Genomic DNA, 22,615 nt, shown 5'->3' with positions numbered 1-22,615 from the left:
TATCCTCAAGACAAGTTAAGGGTAAAAAGCAAACGTATGTGCACACAGTTTTATTTTCTTATCCATTCAAGCTGTTTTTATTTGGTGACCTCAGAATCCTCGGTGAACACAATAACTCACAAATAAGAAAATTTTCAAGGCCTTTTTGGAGGAACCTTTTTTATATCTGAACAGTCACTTGCCTATAGATGCAGGAAGCCAACAGTGGACAGACATAGGTAGCATGAGTCAGAGGAAACAATACTCCCAAGCTGGAATCAGAATAGGAAGAGAGAGGGCTAGTGTCCAGGTGCCTAGGGTGGGTTTCCTAGAGGAGGTGACTGTCCTCACCAGAGCTGCTACTCAGAGTGGCTTCTGGTCTTCCTCAAGTCCAGAGAGTGGAAACACTCTGCAAAAGAGGCCCCCAAACCTGAGCGTGAGGACCAACCTGCTGGGCTGGTCTTAGTGGGCATAAAGATGCCTCCAAGTCAGCAATGTCAAGATGCTCTGGTTCCAGGTCAGCTGACAGCCACTCCTGAGAACGTTGCAGGTACTGCCTCTGCCTTCTAAGAAACACTGTATCCTCACTCCTAACTGCCCCTACTGCCTGTGACCTGCACTCTATAGCATCTGGGGCCTTGGGGAAGGGGGTGAAGGGTGACCATGAGTTCCAGTTTAGGCAGCTCAAATAAGTCTGCTTTTCAGTACCCGCTCCAGCTGCCAGTCACCCTCCTCTGCACCCCTTACCAAGCCAGCTCAGGCAAAGCAAGCCCTTCCCCTCCCTAAAGTCTCCAGAGCCCTTATGGAACCTCAGTTTCCCAAGACTCAATGCACTCCCACTCAATGCAACTCCTCCCCACTCTCTCTTCTTGGCCCTGGGGAGGTACTGATTTCTGGCCTCTCCTGCTGCACCTGTTTCATGAGAAACCTGGGCAGTGGCAGTTGCCTCATTCATTCTGTCCCCATTCACCAGAAAAGACAACTAGGGAGAGAAGAGTGGGCAGAAGCAAAGGAACTCTCTTCCTTCTCCACCAAAGCCACCCTCCATGCCCTCATTGCAAATCTACTCCTTTCCGTGCCATTCAACAACTATTTCTTTAACATCGACTTCATGCCAGGCACTGAGGGGACAGAGATGAGTAAGTGCAGAGCCTGTTCTCTGGAAGCTCAGGGGTTGGAATGGGAAGAGGGAATCAGAATTGCAAGTAAGCCAACAATTACATAGGGTGATGAGTGCTGTGTTGGGGGGAAGCTCAGGACACCGTAGGCGGTCCCAAAAGGTCTGGAGTCCTTTAAGCTGGTTCCAGTAGGAGGAGTAGCAGGACAAAGTCTGGGGTGTGAGGCTCCAAAGCAGAGAGCATATTATTCTGGAATCTGCCAGTATTTTGAGAGGAGGTGAGGGTGACTGTTTCCCACCGTGGAGTTTGGGCTTTGTTGGAGGACTCAGGCAGTTGGGGGGGTGGTGTGAGGGTAAACTGACTTTCAGCAGGGTTTGCTTCTAGGAAATTGATTCTGGCTGCAGTAAGCTTGGAGGCAGGCCCAAATTCCAGGCCGGGCTCTGCTTCTTACCAGCCATGTGCCCCTGGGCAAATCATTTCCCCCTAAAAACCTCCATGTCCTCATCTGTAAAATGCAGATAGCAGTTATAAGGATCAAGATAAATATTTATATAAAGCACTGGGAACATAACTGACACAGAGGAGGAAGGGAGGCTGTGAAGCTGTCCCTACCACCTGACCTGGGTCTTCCCCCCCCCCCTTTCTTGGCTCCCCTGTGATCTCAGAACGTTCTTGACCATTGTTTATCAGGGAAAGATCACATGGAGAAGCTAACAAAGCTGGCAGGAAGCAGCCTGGGTGGGACTGGGTTGGGGAGGGAAGGAATATGGGTACATTCTCAGCGCTCCAGGAGGTGCCAGGGTAAAGGCGGGCTACGGGCCAGGAGAACCCCAGGAGGGAATGGGCCAGTTGCCAATTCCTTCCCCTGAGCTAAGGGAGAATAGTTAAGGCCCTCAAATTCCGCTCCCAGGGGCTGGCCCCACCGCCTATGCCATCCCTGACCCGGGAAATGGCAGCACTAAAGATCCTGTGACCAAAGAGGGGATGTGTAAGCACCTGGCTGTCCCTGTTGGAGTGGCCAGCCTTTCCCGGCTCCTCCCCCACGGCGCCATCTGTGTTCTTCCAGGATCCACGGAGCTGGTCTAAGCACTCACCTGTGAGCCATGGAGGCCCTGGGGCCTGGGGGCGACCGCGCCTCCCCAGCCTCGTCCACTCGCAGCCTGGACCTGCGGCGGCTGTCCGCGCGCGCCGACTCGGCCTACAGCTCTTTCTCCGCGGCCTCCGGCGCTCCAGAGCCGCGCACGCCGTCGCCTGGAACTGACCTCCTCCCTTATCTAGACTGGGACTACGTGCGCGTGGTGTGGGGTGGCCCAGCCTCCGCCGCGCCTGCCGCCGGCCTTCGGGCGTCCCCGCAGCCCCGGCCCGCGGCTGCCGCGCGCAGTGGGCTGCGGCTCCCAGGGGTCCAGGGAACGTCGGGGCCGCTCAGCCGGCAGGCCACCCCGCTGCTGTTTGCTCTGGCGGCCGAGGCGGAGGCGGAGGCGCGGGCCGTCGAGCCGCCCAGCCCACCGGCCTCGCGGGCTGCCTACCGCCAGCGGCTGCAGGGCGCGCAACGGCGAGTGCTCCGGGAGACGTCCTTCCAGCGCAAGGAGCTCCGCATGAGCCTGCCCGCCCGCCTGCGGCCCGCTGCACCCGCGCGGCCCCCTGCGGCGCACCCGCGCTCCGCCTCGCTCAGCCATCCGGGCGGGGAAGTGGAGCCGGGGCGCTCTGGGGCTCCCGCGCGGGGACCAGTCGGCCGGGGGCGCCTAGCCACCCAGCAGCGGAAGTGGTGCTTCTCTGAGCCAGGGAAGCTGGATCGCGTGGGTCGAGGCGGTGGATCTGTGGGGGGATGTTCGAGTGACGCCTGCTCCAGCTCTGGCTTTGCCGGGCCCGAGCCCCAGGAGCGCAGGGTGCTGGCAGAGTTGGAAGATCACCAGATCAGATGGCTGCCTGAGACGCAGCCTCGAGGCACAGAGGATCCAGAACCGCGGTCCCTGAAGTTCGGTGACGCCCATAGGCCTTCCAGTCGGAGTCGGAGCGCTTCAAGCGAAGTCTTGGCTCCCTGGGGAGGTTCAGGAGGGGTCACGCCCGTTGTTCAGGTGTGGAAGATAGGCTGCAGGCTTGGGGTAGGGGACATCTGGGAAAATGAAAACTTGAGCTACATTTCAAGCAACTGTTTGCCTTTCCAGGTTGCTCCCCAAGGAGCAGAAACCCCCAGACTGTTGTTTCAGACCAAACTTTCCAGGTGAGAGACATGGACCACCAGGGGACCAGAAGTTGGAGAGAAGCAGTTTTCATAGCTCTTGTCCAAGAAAAGAGAGGGCCCATCACCTACCCTCAGTTTGGGCCTTCTGATTTTGTCTTTTACAAACGACATCCCTTACTATTCCCCCCACCTCCTGCTGTGTCTTCTGGTGCAGCACCTAGAGCTTCCTTTCTGGTCACTGTAGTCAGTGTGGGGTCCCTTCCTCCAGGTTCCTGACTCAGAAGGAAGCTGCAGTGTTGTGTCCTGCCGAGTGCCTCCAGAGCAGTCCTGCAGGCCGTGAACAGAGGGTCTCAGAGACATGCCTTGGGTCTGCCCGACTCCCTTCCCTTCCTGATGATGAAGTTTTCCTGGAAGACGTCCCCTTGGTCAGAATGAGATCACCTCCAGACACCCATGCGCCCACAGGAAACCCAACCAGGTGAGTTGCCTCTTGCTTCCAAGCTGAATGAGATACCTCTTTCCCACACATAACAAGAAAATTCTAGAGGGGAATGGAACCTTCTCCAGCCTGGCAGCCTGGCTTGTGGGGATGGAGACAGGTGGCCCGTGGAGGCCAGTGCTTGTCTTTGGACAGAGTTTTTTCTTATTCATTGTCTCTTCCACTTCCAGTGTCCATGTCTCTGACCAGCAGTATGAAACCGGCTTGGGCCAGGGGGTTGACCAAGCTGGAGTCCCCCCAGAGCACCCCCTCCATGAGCACCCAGAGACTGCAGGGGCAGATGACAGCTGGCGGAGGATAAATGGTTCTGTGAGCATTTCCAGGACTACATGCTGTAGCCCCCCTGGGACTGCAAATGGTGACATTCCAACCTTCAACCCCACTGGACTGCTGACCATTGACCCACTTGCAGCTACAGACCCCCTCAAACCTCTTCCAGTTGATGTCCTGGAACCTCCAGGCAACAGTACCCCAGGTGCTCCTGGCCGTACTGCCCTAGCTTGGGGCACTGGCCAGCCTGTTTCCAGGCCAACATGGTGCAGTCTGCGCCTTGAGGAGCTGGTTCAGGAGCTGGCCAGACTGGATCCCTCTATGAGTGACACACTCACTTCCTGTCCCAGTCCAGAGCCACCCCTGGGTCTGCTAGATGGGCTGATTCCTTTAGCTGAGGTCTGGGCTGCGATGAGGCCAGCCGGTGAGGAGGCTGGAAAGGACGCTGCTGGTACTCCTGAGCCAGGGTGAGTGTGGGGGGTACTAGGGACTAGGGGGATTCTAAGTCCCTGCACTCTGGTGGGTGGCGGGGAGGATAACCCAGGGAGCTCTGGTTTTGTACCCAGGTGCTATCTATTTAGCTCCAGCCAGCTCTGGCCAACTTCTCAGGAGATGAGGTCTGAAAACCATACCACCCACCCTGTGCCTGACCAACCCTGTGGTCAGGGTCTCCCTGATCCAAACAGCATCGAAGCCAAGAAAGTGAGTGTGGAGGGGGTGGTGGAGACTGGGTGGGGCAAGAGCCCAGAGTATGGGCTAAGAATTCAGAGTCTGGCCTCACCTTTAAGTACCCACGCCCTCCCTGCAGATGGAGCTAGCCAATCTCCTCCAAAAGATGCTGCGGGACCTTCAGGCAGAACAGGAGCGGCTGCACCGGGTGGCCCAGGATTGGGCCAGGCGCGGGGCTGCTCTCGAGGCCGTGGTGGGCCAGACCTGTGCACCCCGCGACCTAGAGCGGTTCAGCAGGTTCATGGCCGACCTAGAGCGCGTGCTTGGCCTGCTGCTGCTGCTGGGCAGTCGCCTGGCCCGCGTGCGCCGCGCCCTGGCCCGGGAGGGCGCAGACGGCGACCCAGACGAGCAGGTGACAGGGGTTCCGGCCGGGGGAGCGCGGGGTGGTGAGGGGCCTGCCGGCTTCTGGGACCATCCTGGGAACCACGGCGCCATCTCCCTGCTCACGGCGCGCTCTCCCTGCGACTGCAGGCCTCTCTGCTGCAGCGACTCGGTCTCCTGAAACGGCAGCAGGAAGACGCCAAGGAGCTGAAGGAGCACGTGGCGCGGCGCGAGCGGGCCCTGCGGGAGGTGCTGGTGAAGGCCCTGCCCGCGGAAGAGCTGCGCGCCTATCGCGCCTTGCTGGCGGGCAAGGCCGCCGTTCTGGCCCAGCAGCGCAGCCTAGACGAGCGGGTCCGGCTCCTTCAGGACCAACTGGACGCCGTCGGGAGCGACCTTGGCCGTCGTCCCCTGCCTCCCAGGATGACCTTGCCCCCAGAGACCCGTTCTCCAGATAAACCGTCTTTCCCTCTGCCCCTCATCTAATTACAGGCAGTGGGGGTGGGGAGCATTTCTCTGCGCCTCACTGACATAACTGGGGGTGACGCTTGTTTACTCGGTGCTTTTCCCTTGGGGCGGGGAAGACCCTGACCGGGTCTTCCCAGAATTCTTCTAAGTGTTTTCATGTGGTCTTACCCAAGTCTTGTGGATTATTTGGTAATTAATTTATGGATTTTTACAACTGCAGTATTTCCCCTTTTTGTGATGAGAGACTCAGTCCAGGCTGGTTGGAGGGAGAGGAGACAAATTAGAGGAGCATTTAAATTTAAGATGAAAAACGGTCTTTTTACTTGTCTTTTCTTTCTTTCTCTTAATAATAATTGATGTGAGAAATGTGTGTCACCTGGAGGGATCTTGTTTACAGACCATGGACACCAGCCTTGCCTGAGTAGAGCAAAAGAGGGATTTGTTGGAGGGCATCAGTCAGGTGTGGGAATCCCTAGGAAGACTATACAGGCTTGAAACCGGTCTCGACCAAGGGAATGCTGGGCCCTCAACTCAGTTGCCACCAGTAATCCTTCCCAGTTCTGGTGACTGCGTCACTACCACAAAAGCCTAGGCCTGATTGGCCAAATCCAGGTCTCTTTTGCTGGGTTTTACCTCAAATTGAAGGTGAGGCATGAGGGCCCTGGAAACCTAGAATGTGGGGGCTGAGGACCTGGAGAGGCAGCTGAGCTTGTATGCTAGAGAGGCTGGGGTGGGGGTGCCTTGGGGTTGGGAGTGGGAGGAAGGTGCTGGTGTGGAACAAAACAGAGGACACATACTCCCCTCTATTTGCACATCAGCCCTGTGTACACAGAATCAATGTTAAGTTCTCAAATATACATGTGAGAATGTGCTTTAGTATTTGCAGCTGCAAACGCCAGGGCTGAGAACATAGTTCATGCAAATGTTCGGTGTATTTTTGGAAGCTGGGCACACTAAAAGGCATGTGTATGTGTATTTAAAGCCAACTGACCCCAAAGTGAGAAATCTCTGCTTCTGGGCTTGTTTTCTGATGCGTATTGTCACTAAGTGCAACTGGTTGGGAATTTTAAATGGTCGTATTCATAACAAAGCATTAGTTATAACAGTCGGGCTATTGAGCATAGAACAATGCTAACATTGTGCCTTTTTATAAAAAACATATGGGGCTCCTGCTGAGGCAGTTGTGGGTTCTAACATTATGCTTTGCTTCTCTCCTTTGAACACTGTGGGCGGGGCCTCCGCTCCAAAGTCCTCTGCCTAGCAGGGCAGCTCGCTTTGAAATAGTCTGGATGGAATCTACTTATTTCTGCCTCTTGGCCCGTAGAGTCCCCACTGCATTCTCCCATTGTGATACTCTTAGAAAAACACTTAACAGTCATCAGGCCAACGGAAATTGTGTACTTCAGACAAAGCACTTCCAGCCCGGGATGGGCTTGAGGAGCAGTGCCTGTCATTGTTCCGTTTAACTGCACTTTGGTTCTGTCTGGGGTTTTCCACGGAGAGTTATGAGGCTCCTGTGCTTGTCTTTACCAGATGGAGAGTACGGCCACACCTCCTGCACCCATCTTTCCGTTTTGCCTCTGTCTTCTTCTTTCTCCCTTTTATGCCCCTTCCACACCGTTATTCCCTCAAGGTGCAAGAAGGTGCACTATACATGTTCAGCACTGGCACCACAGGCTAAGACTTTTAGCGGTGCTGTGTGAGCGGGCGCCGAAAGGCCGGTGAATTCGACCCGCCGGGGCGCTGCCAGCAGAGGGCACTGTTCTCCTTGTGATGAAAGCTACCTGTATTTCATAACGCCTCGTCTACAGCTAGGAGGACTTCTGGGCTAACCACAGGGGCTTTGCCTTCCCTGCTGAGCAGTGTTCGTTAGGCCTGACGGCTGGATCTGAGCCTTTTTGCTTCTGTCGGAAAGGAATTCTGGCCAGCCACAGGGCCTTCGTTGGAAAGTTGTTGGTTAATGAGAAGTGGGGAGCAGGGAAGCCGGGGGTGTTGATATCGAGTTATCAGTATCAAAAAGAGCCTTACTTAGTCCCCCAGGGTGGAAAAGAGGATTTCATGGGTCTCTTTTGGGGGTTCTGCCTCTGTGTCTTTTTTTTTTTTTTAACGTTTATTTATTTTTGAGACCGAGAGAGACAGAGCATGAACAGGGGAGGGACAGAGAGAGAGGGAGACACAGAATCGGAAGCAGGCTCCAGGCTCTGAGCCATCAGCCCAGAGCCTGACGCGGGGCTCGAACTCACGGACCGGGAGATCGTGACCTGAGCTGAAGTCGGAGGCTTAACCGACTGAGCCACCCAGGCGCCCCTGCCTCTGTGTCTTTAAGCCGTCAGCACACGCACCTGCTCGCCCCCAGCCCCGCTGCCTGCGGCGGTGTCCCTGGGTTTTTGCAGAGGGGCTGGCTTCGGCTGGCGTTGTTGCTAGGCAACAGCAGTCCCGCGGCCGCCTCCCCAGCTCCCCTAGCCCCGCCCCCGCTGCGCCTCCTAACGTGGATTTAATTAGTGTACTTTTTACCTTCAGACTGTGAATTGGAAACGGAATAGGGAAGCAGCGTTCCGCGGCGCCCCAAACCAGCGCGCAATCTGTCTGGAACAGACTGCTCTGCATACGGCGTACCTCCGGGAGCGGCTGCAGTAAACCTCAGGGATCCTCTCGGGAGCAAATCACCTTGCTGTTCATGCACATGTAAATCAGAAGCTTGTGAGGAGATTTAGGTCAAAGATGGTTGAGAATTGCAGAGAGAAGAGACGGAAGGGGAGTGTGGGGGCAGAGGGAGGAGGGGCAGGAGCCAGCATTTGCTGTAAAGCAATCCTCTCAACGCCCCCCCACCCCGGTAGTGTTACCATCTCAGGCTGGCTACAGTTTAGACCATCACGGTAGGGGGTTTACCTGTTGTTGCAACTTAAATCAGCACCAACTGTCCTCTAGGAAGACTCCCCCCCCCCCCCCGCCCCCAGGAGATATCTGGACAAATTCCAACCCTTCCCCCCCACCCCCGCACCTGCCAGACTTGTTTCTCCATCTCTTCCTTTTTTCCTCTTCCCTGTAGTAACACCTGAGGCCACCTCTGCTTCACAGGCTCAAGTCCAGAGATGTGGTAGTTCTGGAAGGGTAAGGCCAGGACAGAGGTTCAAGGCAAAAAGCTATCTGGAGAACCATAAAGAGTCTATTTATGAAACCATTTTAAAAGGTCAAATAATTTCTTCCAGGAAAAGGTGAAAAAAAAAAAGGGGAGGGGGCGGAGAATATGGGTCCTGGGTGGTCCCAGCTTTATAATTGTGTTGAGAAGTGCTTTCAGTCCAGCTGGCTGAATGACATCTGGTTAGGTCTGGAAGGCGGGTTAGGGATGCTAGAGGAATGTGTATTAAGAAAGACATTGTGGTATCTATTTTTAACTAAAGTGATATCATACAGAACATGAGATAATCTCCTTTTGGTGGGAATATTTTTCCCAGCAGCTGCCATTGTTACTTATGTATACAGATACTAACATGGTAAAAGAGTGCTGATCGTGTAAAGCAAAGCCACAAATCAGAGCTATTTGGTTTTGGAATGCAGCCAGATACCCCTATGGGACCAACTGGGCACCCCGGTGATATTTCAGGATGGTGTTGCAGTTCCCAAGGAGCTATACCTACTTCTTTCCTATGCCCCACCCTCCTCACAGCCTGTAGGATAGGTACGGCCAGTCTTATGTCCCATGAAGGAGGGAGACAGAGTTTGGAGAATTAGGTGATTTGCCTAAGGTCACTAGATGAGTAAGGGCTGAGAAAAGACCACCTCGTTTTTCTGCACCAGGACACTGTGATGGAAAAGAGCACCAGAAGGCCATCCCTTTCTGACAGTCACTAGCTGTGAAGCCTGGACAAGATACTTACAATTTGTTGTGGTGTCAGTTTCCTTGCTTTAAAATCAAGATACTAACAGAACATACTTTATAAGGTTGAGGTTAATACTTGTGCAGTGGTTAGAAGCATGCTGGTGCTTAATAAATGCAGGCCATATGTATATCACCACATATACCCTGGTCTTCATTAGATAAGTGAGACACGTTTAAGAACAACCCCCAGCCTCCCTGAAAGGAAGTGTAAACCTTTATTTAAAAGCTTGCTCTGGATGACTCATGCACATCTATATCAATGATCAACTTCTCCTGCATTAAAAAGAGTGATTCTTTTCCCTGTGATGATTCCAGCCAGCTAAATTGTCTTAACTTATAAGCAACATTTATTTATTTATTTATTTATTTATTTATTTATTTATTTATTTATTTATTTATTTAATGTCATTTGTTGGCAATACCCCTCACAGGTATACCTCCTGCTAGGCAATATATGTTACTTGAAAACTTTCCATATGCATATCAAAGTGTAATTTCCTACTGATTTACTCTATAGTTTTAGAAAGTCTTGACCTGTAAGGAAAACACAGTGGTTTTTAACCTAAATTTTAGGCTTATTGATCCTGAACTCCTGCCAAATGTTTTACTTCACTTGGAAGGCTTGCAGCATGCCCTTCTGAAACACAAAGATTCTTCTGGCAGCTTAAGTAACCCTCCTCTGATTTGAGTGTGCAATAAACATTAGTTCCTATTATTACTACTTTGCTGGTTTAGATTTTGTCTTTCTCCAGGCAGGTCATACCTGTGTTTGTGACCTTTGTTATACTTTTCAGTCAAGCCTCTCTTTTACCATGGAAAATCTCTAATATTTTATTCCATCTTCTACACCTTCAGCAACTGAGATTGCTATAATTATTGCCTCCCACAATTTTTCTGCAGAGGCAGATTTAATTTGCATTTTTAAATAATTTATGCAGTTTAGCTAGAGTTCCAGGCAAGGAAGGTAGAAAGGGTCAGATTAGAGCCTACATTCATCTATTTTTTTTTTTTTTTTGGTAACTGTGTGTGGCTGATGCCTTTATTTTGCAGATCAATTCAAACTCTTTCAATAATAGAATGCCAGGAAGAGAATGAAGAGAAACTGAAGAAATTTAGATTAGAAGACAGAAAAATACAGTAGCAAGAGCTGTAGAATGTTGAAGGGGAGTGCATTATCACACAAGCAGGAACAAAATGAGAGACTTGTTTATTTCATTGCTTAAATCAAAACATTCCATTAAGGATTGCCTTAAATAATGTCAGATGCCTCACTGATATATATGGAAGGGAGGAGCCGCACTCTCCTCTGCCACAAGAACTATTTGATAGAAGTAATGACATGCAGACACAATTCGCAAAAGCAGAGCATTACCACAATAAGATATACAAAAAGGCTGGTTGAGCAAATAGATTCCCCATCTTTCAAAGACAAAAAGAGCCACTATAGTTACTATAGTCCCAGAGCCTGGGACCTCTTGGTGATATCTACAAACCTTCGCAATTATAGATGTGAGCAAATGTCTGGGGAAGTTAGGCCATTCCTCTAAGTTCACTGAGCAAAGAAATTCTGCATTTGCTATTTTGGAATAAGTTGTTTGCTTTCAGATGGCTTTTATGATTATTTATTTTTGACAGAGAGAGAGAGAGAGACAGAGCATGAGTAGGAGAGGGGCAGAGAGAGAGGGAGACACAGAATCCCAAGCAGGCTCCAGGCTCTGAGCTGTCAGCACAGAGTCTGACGCGGGGCTTGACCCGGGCTGAAGTCAGATGCTCAACCTACTGAGCCACTCAGGCGCCCGCTTTCAGATGGCTTTTAAAGATGGATATAACATACTTTTTGTTTTTATAGAATTTTCACATAAAATAGTAGCTCTTTAAGTGTACCCACTATTATTTAACCAGTTATTTTTCTGGTGTAATGCTATGACATTTTTTTCTTTGAATATTTACGTACTGCATCGAAAGGCTCAGCCAGATTTGAAAAACCAGATTCAGGAACATGGCACAATGGTGCATTCACAAATAAATCACACTTAAAAAATTAAATATTCATGCCAAATCAAAAAAATCACCCACCAGTGCCAAAGACATTTTGTATTTCATCATAAAGACAACCACAAATTAAATGTATTTGCCAAAATGCCTCTTTCTCTCAGTTAAATCATTCTTTCTCCCAAGATGCACTTGCTTCCTAATATTTAGCATTCACAGCACAACTGAAATTAATTACATTCACAATGGTCACATTCTGTCTCCAAGACTCTCTAGAATCTTGAACGCCTAAAATGAGGTAGGTAAAGGTTTAAGGGTTTTGTTGGTTGGGACTAATTTCCTTTAGATCTTGATCATCTGTTTTTTTAAATAGAACTCCAAAATATTCAGCAAAAGATTGAAAATGAGCATTTTGCCTAAAAATGGAAAAATATAATTTCAAAAGGCTATTATGAAAATTGTTTTACCTCATTTCAATTTAAAAATAGGATAAAAGCATCAGATTATAAAACCACTCTGTATCTTAAAGCTCACAAACTATCCAACACCACACAACATTTAGAAACCCTTGCTCTAGTTCTGGCTTGGGAGTGTGTAGATGCAGAGGTCCGGGTAACTCATGCAGGGGCCCTTAACTTCTGATCCTAAAATTCAAGTCTCCCAAGTTCAAGCCTGATTTCTGGAATTTGTTATAGGTGGCGCTCTCTCAGATCTCGATTCCCATCTTCGCAGACAGATCAAGCTTCACGCAGAAGCTAGAGGCGTAGGCCCACCTGGGTAAAACAGGCTGCAGTGGAGAAAGCTGGAAATAGGATGTAGCCACAGGTGTTGAGCCACTGTTCTGGGCAGGCTTGGACTGAGGGGCAGGCTGGGTTACATCAACCAAGCTGAGCCTCAGGGACCGTCAGGTTGTGGGAGGCAGGCTGGGCACTAGCCCAGCGAAGGGCCCCGGAGTAGGTCGACGAGAGATTTCTGAAAAAGCCGGTAGGCCACTGCGGGTCTTAGTCTTTTTACGTGGAGCCATGGGCGAGGCACCCAAGAACTTGCTCAAGGAGCCTGACTTCCTCAAGCCCCGAGCCAGGTCTTGGAGCATCAGGTCGTCGGCCAGGACACCCAGAAACGCGCTGGTGGTGGAACTGAGGATGGTGGCAGCCACTTGCACCGGGCGCCGGGTCGCAAGCGTGCCACCACTAGCTCCGGTAGCATCGAGCTCGCTAGAGCTTCGAAGGCTTGGGTCGCCGAGCAGGCGGCGGAGCGCGTAGGAGGCGCCGGGGGGCAGGTATTGGTAGGCGCGCCGCCCGCTATGGTCACGCACATGCACCTGCGCACCCAGGCGCACCACCAGCAGCACGGCGGCATCCTCGTGGCCGTGCAGAGCGGCCAGGTGCAGTGGCGTGTAGCCGCCGTGTGAGCGCGCGTTCACGTCGACAGGCGCGCCCCCGCGCCGCGCGACCTCCACCAGCTGCAGCGCCATCTCCCGGTCTCCGCTCTTGGCGGCCCAATGCAAGGCCGTGAAACCAGATATGAAGTCGCGCTTGGCCGCCAGGCCGCGGTCGCGCAGCAGCAGCCCGTGCAGCTGGTGGGTCCAGCAGCCCGCGGCCGCCCGCACTAGCCACTCGTGCTCGGTCGGCTCCAGAGGCACGGCGGACGGCGGCGGCGCGGCGGGCACTTCCTCGGTGTCTGGGCTCAGCAGGCGCGGGCCGGCGCGCGACAGGCGCCTCAGGTGTGGGGAGCGGCCCGGGCCCAGGCTGAGGCCCAGGCCAGACTCTTCCACCGAGAGCCGCCGCAGCAGCAGTGGGGAGCTCCGGGGGCTCGGTTCTTCCGACAGCTGCCGGCGCAGGCCCTGTTCCTCGGCCCGGATCCGGAGCGCGGAGGGGGCCGGAACGCAGCGCACCGGCAGCATGCAGGGCTTTGGCGGCGGCGCGTGCCGAGGGAGTGGTAGAGCTTCTTTCGTGGCTCCATGCCCAGGTTCCTGGTCCGGCGACTCCTCTTGGGACAAGACCTCCTCCGACGGTGACCTAGACGGCGGGGCCACGTCTGCAGAGAGTCCCTCAGAGGGCAGTTCTAGCTCAAAGGCTGGAATCTGGGAGTCGGAGGGTCCCCCTGACTGCTGGGCCAGACCTAACAACAGCTCCCCGTTCGGCTGAGTGGGCTCAGAGGCCGGATCCCCGGGGGTGTCCTGTGGCTCTAATGGCTGGGTCGGGTCCTCAAGTGGTTCCACCAACTGCTGCTCTGCAGGCAGGGATGGAACCCCCGAGCCGGGGGTTTCCCCCTGTGAGACGGAAGTGATGTTCGACGGAGGGTCTGGTATCTCGGGGGTGCCGGGGACGCACGAGGCCAGGGACTCTGGTCCCTCCCGGGGCCTAGGTTTCTTCCTCAGCACCACGAACTTGACGCCGTCAAACTCCCTCACCACAGCCACGTCGTTGACAAATTGCTTGAAGCGGTCCCTGCGGGCGGCACGGCCGCGCGGGTCGCCGGCATCCAGGAGCGGCTTAAAGCGGCTCACCAGATCCGAGTTGCGCACCTTGCCGCCGTGTTCCTGCAGGAAGCCCAGCACGGCCGCCTGGCTCACTCCGGCGGCCGCGGCGGCGGCCGCGGCGGCTAGCGCCATGGTCAGTCCCGTCCCGCGGGAGAGCGGAGGCCACCCCCTGCCACCCGCCCTCGGTTCCCGGCTGCCGGGGCAGGTGGACGTCGCCGCGCCCGCTGGGACTAGCCGGAGCAGAGGTTCCGGGAGTCACGTCCTCCTCCACCACGCTCACCTGTTTTCACTGAGGCGGGACGGGCGTGACCATGAAGCTGGACCCCGGTCACGCCCGCGCCGCGGGGCCCGGGAGTCTCCTGGAGAAAGGTGCGGGGGGCCGCGGCGCGCGCCCACCGCCTCCGCCGCGCCAGGCCCCCGGTCTTCGGGGTAGGTTTCTGCCTTTGTATTCTGTCCAATGGGCGCCGGGCTCCATCGCCCGTGCTCGGTGCTCGCCTTACAGGTGACGGTTGCCACCAGGGCCGGGGAGGGAGTGGGGGAGCGGAAATTATCCACTGCACCCCTCCCAAGCTGGGAATTAAAGGCGCAGTGCCATGGTTCGGCTGGCTCCCGGTTGCTAGGTGGGCGTGTTTCCCAGGGATGCCGTGGTCGACCGGAGAGGGAAGGATTTTTATTTCCATAAGGAATAGTTAACCACCACAAAATATCAGGAGATTACTTAAAAGCAATATTTTATTTAAAGACCATCGGTATCTTTCCAATTGTCGATTCCTCTGCGTTTCACGGAGGAAAACGGCTTCTTGCAATCTGCAGCAAAGACAATTCATTGTGCATGGCCATGTATGTTACCCGAGGTTTAGAAGAGACGTTTTAATTTTTTTTTTTTTTAGTGTTTATTTATTTTTGAGACAGAGAGAGACAGAGTGCGAGCAGGGGAGGGGCAGAGAGAGAGGGAGGCACAGAATCTGAAGCAGCTCCAGGCTCTGAGCTGTCAGCACAGAGCCCGACCCAGGACTCTAACTCACGAACCGCGACATCATGACCTGAGCAGAAGTCGGAAGCTTAACCAACTGAGCCACCCAGGCGCCCCTAGAAGAGACGTTTTAAAAAGCAGTAGTTTCATGATAAAATAGTACATTTTCACATGGAATTTTGAGAATAAAACCACAAAAGACACAATGAAGAAGAAACATCACTTGAAATCACCATTAACGTTTTGAAATAATTGTTCTTCTCCACCATACACATGAGTATGCTGTGCTTTAAAACAAGGAAACAAAATTGTAATTGTGCTGTATTTAAAATTTTTCTTTAATACGTAAATATATATTGAGCACCTAGTTTGTGCCAGTACCTTTTCAGGCTGTAATACATCAGTTAGCAAGACAGATAAAACCCCCTAACCTAGTAGAGCTCATGGGTTGGGGGAAGGAGGGGGACAGAAGTAATATGGTGCATTCGAAAATTGTATAATATGCTAGATGAATACTATGGAGAAAATAAAGCAGAGTAAAACAGAGGAGGGGCAGACTGCCATTTTGCACCCTGTGTTCAGGGTAGGACTCTTTTGAAGGTCCCATTATACAAAGACTTGAAGAGATCAGGTAGTTATGTAGCTAGGTAGAAGAAGCTTTTCAGCTGAGTAAGCCACCAGGGCAAAAAAAAAATAGGATCAGCTTAATTTTCAAACACCATACTACAAGTAGATACCCAGAGGTGCCACTCAGTAGTAGTTAGCGAGAATAAGACAGGAGTCAAAATGCCACACTTGAAGCATAGCTCTCTACCTTGGAACTTGCTTGACCTCTCTGCACTTCAGTTTTCTTATCTGTAAAGTGGGGATGATAATAATGCTTACCTCATCACGTTGTTGTGAGGATTAAGTAAGAAAATAAACACAAAATACTTAATACTTGGCCCACAGTGAACATTCAAATTGTTATTAGTTGTATAGCAACTATTATACTATTATCACTGACTAAAACAAAAACGAGAACAGTGAAATATGAAAGACCATCTTTTCCCCAATCCCATTTCCCAGGGTGATTTCTATCTTTAGTCCTATTTCCACAATGCTTAGTATTTAATCTTTTTTCTCCCATTTCATAGTGTGAACATTTTCCTCAATGACAATATCTATTCTTTAAAAATATATGATTTTTGAGCCTATGTGGCTCAGTCAATTAAACATCTGACTTTGGCTCAGATCATGGTTTCGTAGTTCATTGGTTCGAGCCCCGCGTCCAGCTCTACACTGACAGCTCAGAGCCTGGAGCCTGCTTTGGATTCTGTGTGTTTCTCTCTCCCTGCCTCTCCCCCACTTATGCGCTCGCTCTCTCTCTCTCTCTCTCTCTCTCTCTCAAAAATAAATAGGTAAACTTTTTAAAAAACATAAAAATGTATGATTTTTAAACTAAAAAAATTTAATAACTTTTAATAAAAGATTTTTTTTTTTTTGAGAGAGGGAGAGTGCAAGTGGGGAAGGGGCAGAGAGAGAAGGGAACAAAAAATCCACAGGGGGCTCTGAGCTGACAGCAGAACGCCTGATGCGGGGCTCGAACTCACGAACCATGAGATCATGACCTGAGCCAAAGTTGGATGCTCAACTAACTGAGCCACCCAGCTGCCCCTTTAATAAAATTTTTAATGTTTATTTTTGAGAGAGAGAGAGAGAGCAAGCAGGAGAGGGGCAGAGACAAAGGAGAACAGAGGAAACGAAGCAGGATCTGTGTTAACAGTAGCAAGACAAATGTTGGGCTCGAATTCACAAACTGTGAAATCATGATCTGAGCTGAAGTTGGACGCTTAACTGACTGAGCCACCCAGACGCCTCTAAAAATACATTTTTATTATGGCATCAAATAAATGTAGTAGTATTACACTTTGTTTTCTTATAGTTGGCAGTCTGTATTATTTCCAGTTTTTAATTCTTATGAATGGTGGTGCTCATATACAAAACTTTGTGCACATTTCTGATTAATTCCTTAGGATAGAATCCTACAAGTCGAATCACTAGGTCAAAGGGAATTATTTTCAAAACTCTTGAAACTTAATGTTAAACTGTTTTCCAGAAAAGTTACAGCCCCATGAAAGTACCTTGCCTTTCCCTCAATGGTGCTGAGTAGGATCTTTTAACTTGTCATTTTCGAAGGTGAAAAGTTGTATCTCACTCTAGTTCCTATTTATTTTATTACTAATGACGTTAAACTTTTCCCATCTTATTTATTGGCTATTTGAATTTGTTCTTTTGTGAATTGCCTTTCTCCCCTTTCCCCATTCATTTTTCTTGTTGATATGTAGTTAATAACCTTTTATTATATATGTTGTCAATATTTTCCAAGTTTGTCATTTGCCTTTTAATTTTGTTTATTGATGACAACCATTTATAAATTGTAGATATTGTATCCTTTTAGCTTAAGAATGTTAGTGCAAAATCAGAAGGTACATCTCCCGGAGAGCCTGTGTGGCTCAGTCGGTTAAGCGTCTGACTTTGGCTCAGGCCATGATCTCACAGTTCGTGAGTTTGAGTCCCGCATCGGTCTCTGTGCTGACAGCTCAGGGCCTAGAGCCTGCTTTGGATTCTGTGTCTCCCTCTCTCTCTGTCCCTCCATGCTCATGCTCTGTATCTCTCAAAAATAAATAAACATTAAAAAAAAAAAGAAGGTACATCTCCCATTTAAAGGATAACTTTTAGGGGCATCTGGGTGGCTCAATGGGTTGGGTATCAGACTCGATTTCTGCTAAGGTCATGATCCCAGGGTCGTGGGATTGAGCCCTGAATCAGGCTCCGCACTGAGTGTGGAACCTGTATGATTCTCTCCCTCCCTCTGCCCCTCTCCCTACCCCCCCCCTCCGCTTTGTCTCTCTCTCTCTCTCTCTCTCTCTCTCTCTCAAATAAAAATAAACAAATAAATAAAATAAAGGAGAACTTTTGAGGCCAATTTATCTAGTAATATTAAACAGTCTACATCAGAATCATAACAATGCCCTTCAAAGAAGTTCTTGCATTTTAAATATACAATGAGAACAGCAATCAGCTATCATTTATCTAAATAGTTATCTTTAAACTCAGCTTTTCTTTAAAGTCAGCTGAAATCCCACCCCTGTAAAGTCTTCTGCAACTGCCACAGGTGCAGCGAGCCAGATACTCAGGGGAGAAGGCACTACCTGCCTTTGGGGAGCTCAGTGCTTAGTGGACTAGAGAAAAACACAATTATGTTACCTATCCAAATGAAATCAATGCTCAATGGGCTTACCAGCGGGCAGATTCTAAAAGGCATCTGAGGTCTTCAAGAAGCAGGCTATATGAACAATACAGGCAAGGGCTTGCAGGTTAGATGGGGAAGACAGAATTAAGGGTAAATAGTCTAGTGTGTTTTCCATTTGGGTGTGTGTCAGAGAGACAGAAGATAATGTTGGAAAAATAATCTGGGGTCATGGATAGAGGCTCTTAAATTCTAGTTTGGACTTTACCCTGTTTGCAGTAGAATACCGTGGAAAGCTTGCTTTCTTTCTTTTTAAAAAGTAGCTTCTATTCTCTTCTTTTTCTTTTTTCTTTTTTGGTTCTCTGAAAACATTGGGTTTATTTATTTATTTTTATTATTTTTAAAGCTTTTATTTTAATTCCAGTTAGTTAACATAGAGTGTTGTTTTAGTTTCAGGTATACAATATAGTGATTCAACACTTCTGTACATCATGACAAGTGCCCTCCTTAATCCCCCTCACCTATTTCACCCATCCCCCAACCCACCTTCCCTGTGGTAACCATCAGTTTGTTCTCTATAAGCTTTAGTTATTTTCTGATCATAAAATTGATGATTATGTTTTCCCAATTCTCAATAATTTCCAAAATATAAGAGGAATGGATCACATGTTAGAGAATCATTCTTAACTTTTGTTTATTCTGCAAAGTTTTCTGTATACGTCCATAGGTATAAACACAGCCAAATATATGTTCTATACAGATGGAATTAGACCACATGTTGTTCCATGACCTATGCTTCTTTACAGCCTGCTATGACCAATGCCAGTACAGCGAATGGATGGTGCTACTGGGGTGGTGGCAGGTCCCTGGGAGAGATGGTAAGGGACACTGAGCTGGGTGGGGGGTGGGCAGAAAGACAGAGATGGATGCCAAAGCTATTTCAGAAGCAGAATTGGCATTATACTGCCTGTTTTCATTCTTAGTCATATTCCCTTTGTTGTGATTTTCATTTCCATAGCTGCTTTTCACATCTTCTAAGCTTTTTCAGGACAGACTGCTGGATGCCTTGGAGAAATCATTCTGTGATCTCATAGGAAGTGGAGCCTCAATCAACTTGGAATTTTGTTATAGGCCCCTCTCTCCAGGGGGAGGAGGGAGAAAACCCCCTGTTAAAGATCATTACTGATGTATAGAGTTTGAACTCATTCTGATTATGATCACTAAGAATAGACCAGGGATTAAATACTGACTGAAACGGAGTTGCTGGTACAAGCAAACTCTATTGACAGTGCCTAATGGGCTCCAGGCTCTGAGCGACACAAAGCAATGTGCCCAAGGTCACAGTTTATTATTGGCTGAGCCCAATACTAATTTGTACTCGTTTGCCATTTACAATTAGATCACCGGTTACGTAAAAACAATGTTCTGAATGTTTAACAAGTAAAGGGGAAAACTCCTCAAGTAAAAATCTAGCTTAAACCTTTATATTTGTGCATCTAAACATACTCAGCTTTACTATTTTAGGTGATCACTTTATAATTCGAGCAAGCATTAAGGCGAGGTTGCCAGTGACATCCAGTTCCCCAGGCTGCTTTTAAATTTTGGTGCCTTGCTGCCAGTGAGGCCGCTGAATCAATTCTTCCAGCGACCAGGCAGTTTGCTCATAAATATTAGGAAAATCAAGTATAAAATGTACATTTATAGCAAGGGTAAAATTTTATAATGTGTCTTGAACATGGGAGAAAGCAATGGAAATTTGTTTTCTATGTCATTTCTCTCATTTCTCACATCTCTCAAACATTTTTTATCTCAGTATCTTAAATTTGAAGGTTAGGGTAGAAGGCTCTTCATATTTTTTAAAGCCACATTTTATTTTTTATTTATTTTTTTTTTTAATTTTTTTTTTCAACGTTTATTTTATTTTTGGGACAGAGAGAGACAGAGCATGAACGGGGGAGGGGCAGAGAGAGAGGGAGACACAGAATCGGAAGCAGGCTCCAGGCTCTGAGCCATCAGCCCAGAGCCCGACGCGGGGCTCGAACTCCCGGACCGCGAGATCGTGACCTGGCTGAAGTCGGACGCTTAACCGACTGCGCCACCCAGGCGCCCCTAAAGCCACATTTTAAACCGTATGTAAGATTTTAAATTCTGCCTAATCTGTATTATATCATGTTATGTTGTATTGTATTGCCTCTTCCAACACACAGTATCCTTTGAACCCCATGCCTGGGCCCCACAGAGACCCATAGTGAATGTTTCATGTTTGTGAGTGTCTGGTCGCTGTCATGGGACCAGAATAGGCCCCTTCCACTAGGCTTCATCCACCACAGTCTGGCCCCTGTACTTCCTGGTGTCTCACCAAAGCGTCATCGTGGGTAAAGAAGAGTGTCTGGGGCCTCTGGGAGCTCCAAGGACATGAAGGGGATGGGCTGCCCAGAGTGGCTGTAAAGGGACTTTGCCCAGATAGCAAGCTTTTGCAGTCATGACTTCCGGAACAAATCATGTTTTGTTCTTGCTTACCAGCCCAGGGGAAGCAAGAAGGGCCTCTTTCTCATCATGCCTGTGACTTGTGAAGCTCACTCTTCTTTGAGGTCAAGAGACTTTATTTCTAAATCTTAATGACAAGTGCCAGATCCCGTGCTGTAAACTGAGTTTTTGCATCTGTGGCTCATTTTTCAGGATGCTTATCAGATTCTGCAGACTTGCTTGGTTGGTTGGTAGGGCACCCGTAGGCCTAGTCTGTGGAGACTTGGAAAGCTGTCTGGCTAGGTGAGTCATGAGGAGATGTGGTCCTTTGCTACCGTCAGTCATCCCTTCTTGGCCTGTTTTATTCTCATAGATGAGTTTTGACTCAAAAAAACTGACCCCCCCCCAGAGGGATATTTTGGGGCTCCTTTTTATTTCCAAGTGAGTCAGTGTCTAGATTAAGAGAGCTTAGTTTGAGAGGTCTGCAATGTACTATTTTAACCATTTCCTTAATTGTAAAGTGGAGTCTTTGCGTGGGTCAGGGTGAGCAAAGCAGCGATCCAGAGGCCAGGTATCCATTCCACTACCGGCGCCGGGTTCACATGGGCTGAGAGAAGAAGCACCAAATGTATGGAAATGTGAGATCCCCCAACAGCATCTGGCTTTAAAGGTGGACAAGTAGAAACAGTTCAAATCTGAAGCCTTGTACTAGTATACTATGTTTAACTTGCCTTCTGTGTAGCAACAGGACTAAAGATAGGAAGAATTCTTACGTATCAACTTATCCAGCTTCCTAGTCAGTGGTTCTAAGAGCTCATTAACAGAGAGCTCAAAATAATTTGAAGTAAGTTACGCGAACACACTGAAACTGAGACCCTCCCTTCCAGAAGGGATGTGCTGGGGGAGGAGTCCAGCTGAGGTCTGTGCAGTTGGGGTGTGGCAGGAAGTGGGAGGTGGGTGGTGGGGTGGGCAGGCAGCCAAAGGGCTAATTCCAGGTCCTCATCCAGATCTACCTGCTTGCCACTTGGAGACTATCAGCTAAGTAAATATCGAACAGTTTTATTAACAGCCCTCAGAGTTATAATTTGTGACATGGAACAATGAGCCAGAAACAGGAAGCTGAACTCTGCCTCTCAGGCTATGGTCTGGGGAAGGAGTCATCAATAGTATGGCTTTTACTTACCTGACTGAGCATCAGTGAAATACAAGCAGTGCTACATGAAAACATGGATAACATAGGCCTTTTTCTGGATATCTACTCCCCAGGCGGCTTAGGCTCCCAGAAGCAAGAAGCTGTGTCTCACCAGTTGAGATAAAACTCGAAATGTTCAATAAATACTGATAAGGATGGAATGGCGACGATCTGTCACATAATAGTGACTTTCTTTGATTTTTCTGTTTCAGAGTGGGGTCAGAGGACACTGTCATCAATAACTATTTCAAAAAAAATTTTTTTTTGGTTTATTTTTGAGAGACAGAGGTAGTATAAGCGGGGGAGGAGCTGACAGGGAGACAGAATCTGAAGCAGTTTCCAGCTCCGAGCTGTCAGCACAGACCCTGATGTGGGGCTGGAACTCACAAACTGAGATCACGACCTGAACCGGAGTTGAACGCTTAACCGACTGAGCCACCCAGGCGTCCCCATCAATAACTATTGAACGGCTGGCTATTCAGTATGTTCAACAGCTATTGATAATGGTGAAACAGTAACAATTTGCCCCATGACGGCGACTCTCATCACTTTGATTGTTCCTTTTCAAAATGGGAATAGATGCTCTGTCCGCATAGCTGATTCTCGCTTGGGGGTAACCAACTTGGACCTGCTATGGTAGGTTACCTTGGTTCAAGAGGCCCCTGGTTGCAGAAGCAAGGAGTGAGGTCACGAGAGGACTGCTCCTTTTGGACTTTTCTGCATGTAGACTTCTGGTGACTTTCTCAGATATTGATGGAATGGAGGTGAGCTTGGCAAGGCTACCGGCACAAGCCACACTAACCCTGCAGGCTTGGGTTCCAGACGGGATGTCTAG

At 49.5% G+C, this 22,615-nt stretch overlaps 2 protein-coding genes across 3 annotated transcripts; one reads left to right on the top strand and one right to left on the bottom strand.

Moving 5' to 3' along the window:
* The first annotated feature begins 2,200 nt into the window (after positions 1 to 2,200).
* Positions 2,201 to 5,874, top strand: SHROOM1 (shroom family member 1). 2 transcript variants are annotated; one of them, XM_047096113.1, is made up of 7 exons: positions 2,201 to 3,172; positions 3,263 to 3,318; positions 3,548 to 3,757; positions 3,949 to 4,515; positions 4,615 to 4,750; positions 4,857 to 5,129; positions 5,264 to 5,874. In XM_047096113.1, exons 1-7 carry the CDS (start codon positions 2,201 to 2,203, stop codon positions 5,579 to 5,581), a joined length of 2,532 nt encoding a protein of 843 aa, XP_046952069.1. In that variant the 3' UTR covers positions 5,582 to 5,874. The 2 variants fall into 2 exon arrangements, with proteins under 2 accessions (XP_046952069.1, XP_046951990.1); XM_047096034.1 differs by having other exon boundaries at positions 5,249 to 5,874.
* A 6,465-nt stretch (positions 5,875 to 12,339) lies between these two features.
* On the bottom strand, positions 12,340 to 14,049 carry SOWAHA (sosondowah ankyrin repeat domain family member A). The gene has a single exon (XM_047095921.1). The coding sequence runs from the start codon at positions 14,047 to 14,049 to the stop codon at positions 12,340 to 12,342; it is 1,710 nt and encodes a 569-aa protein (XP_046951877.1).
* Between the last annotated feature and the right edge of the window lie 8,566 nt (positions 14,050 to 22,615).

The sequence above is a fragment of the Lynx rufus genome, unplaced genomic scaffold (genome assembly GCF_022079265.1).
Source record: "Lynx rufus isolate CCGP_SWC_20201006 ecotype Redwood Valley unplaced genomic scaffold, mLynRuf1.p SCAF_1, whole genome shotgun sequence".
Classification (NCBI taxonomy): Eukaryota; Metazoa; Chordata; class Mammalia; order Carnivora; family Felidae; genus Lynx; species Lynx rufus.
The sequence above is the reverse complement of the archived record's forward strand: the minus strand, read 5'-3'. Positions and strand labels throughout refer to the sequence as shown.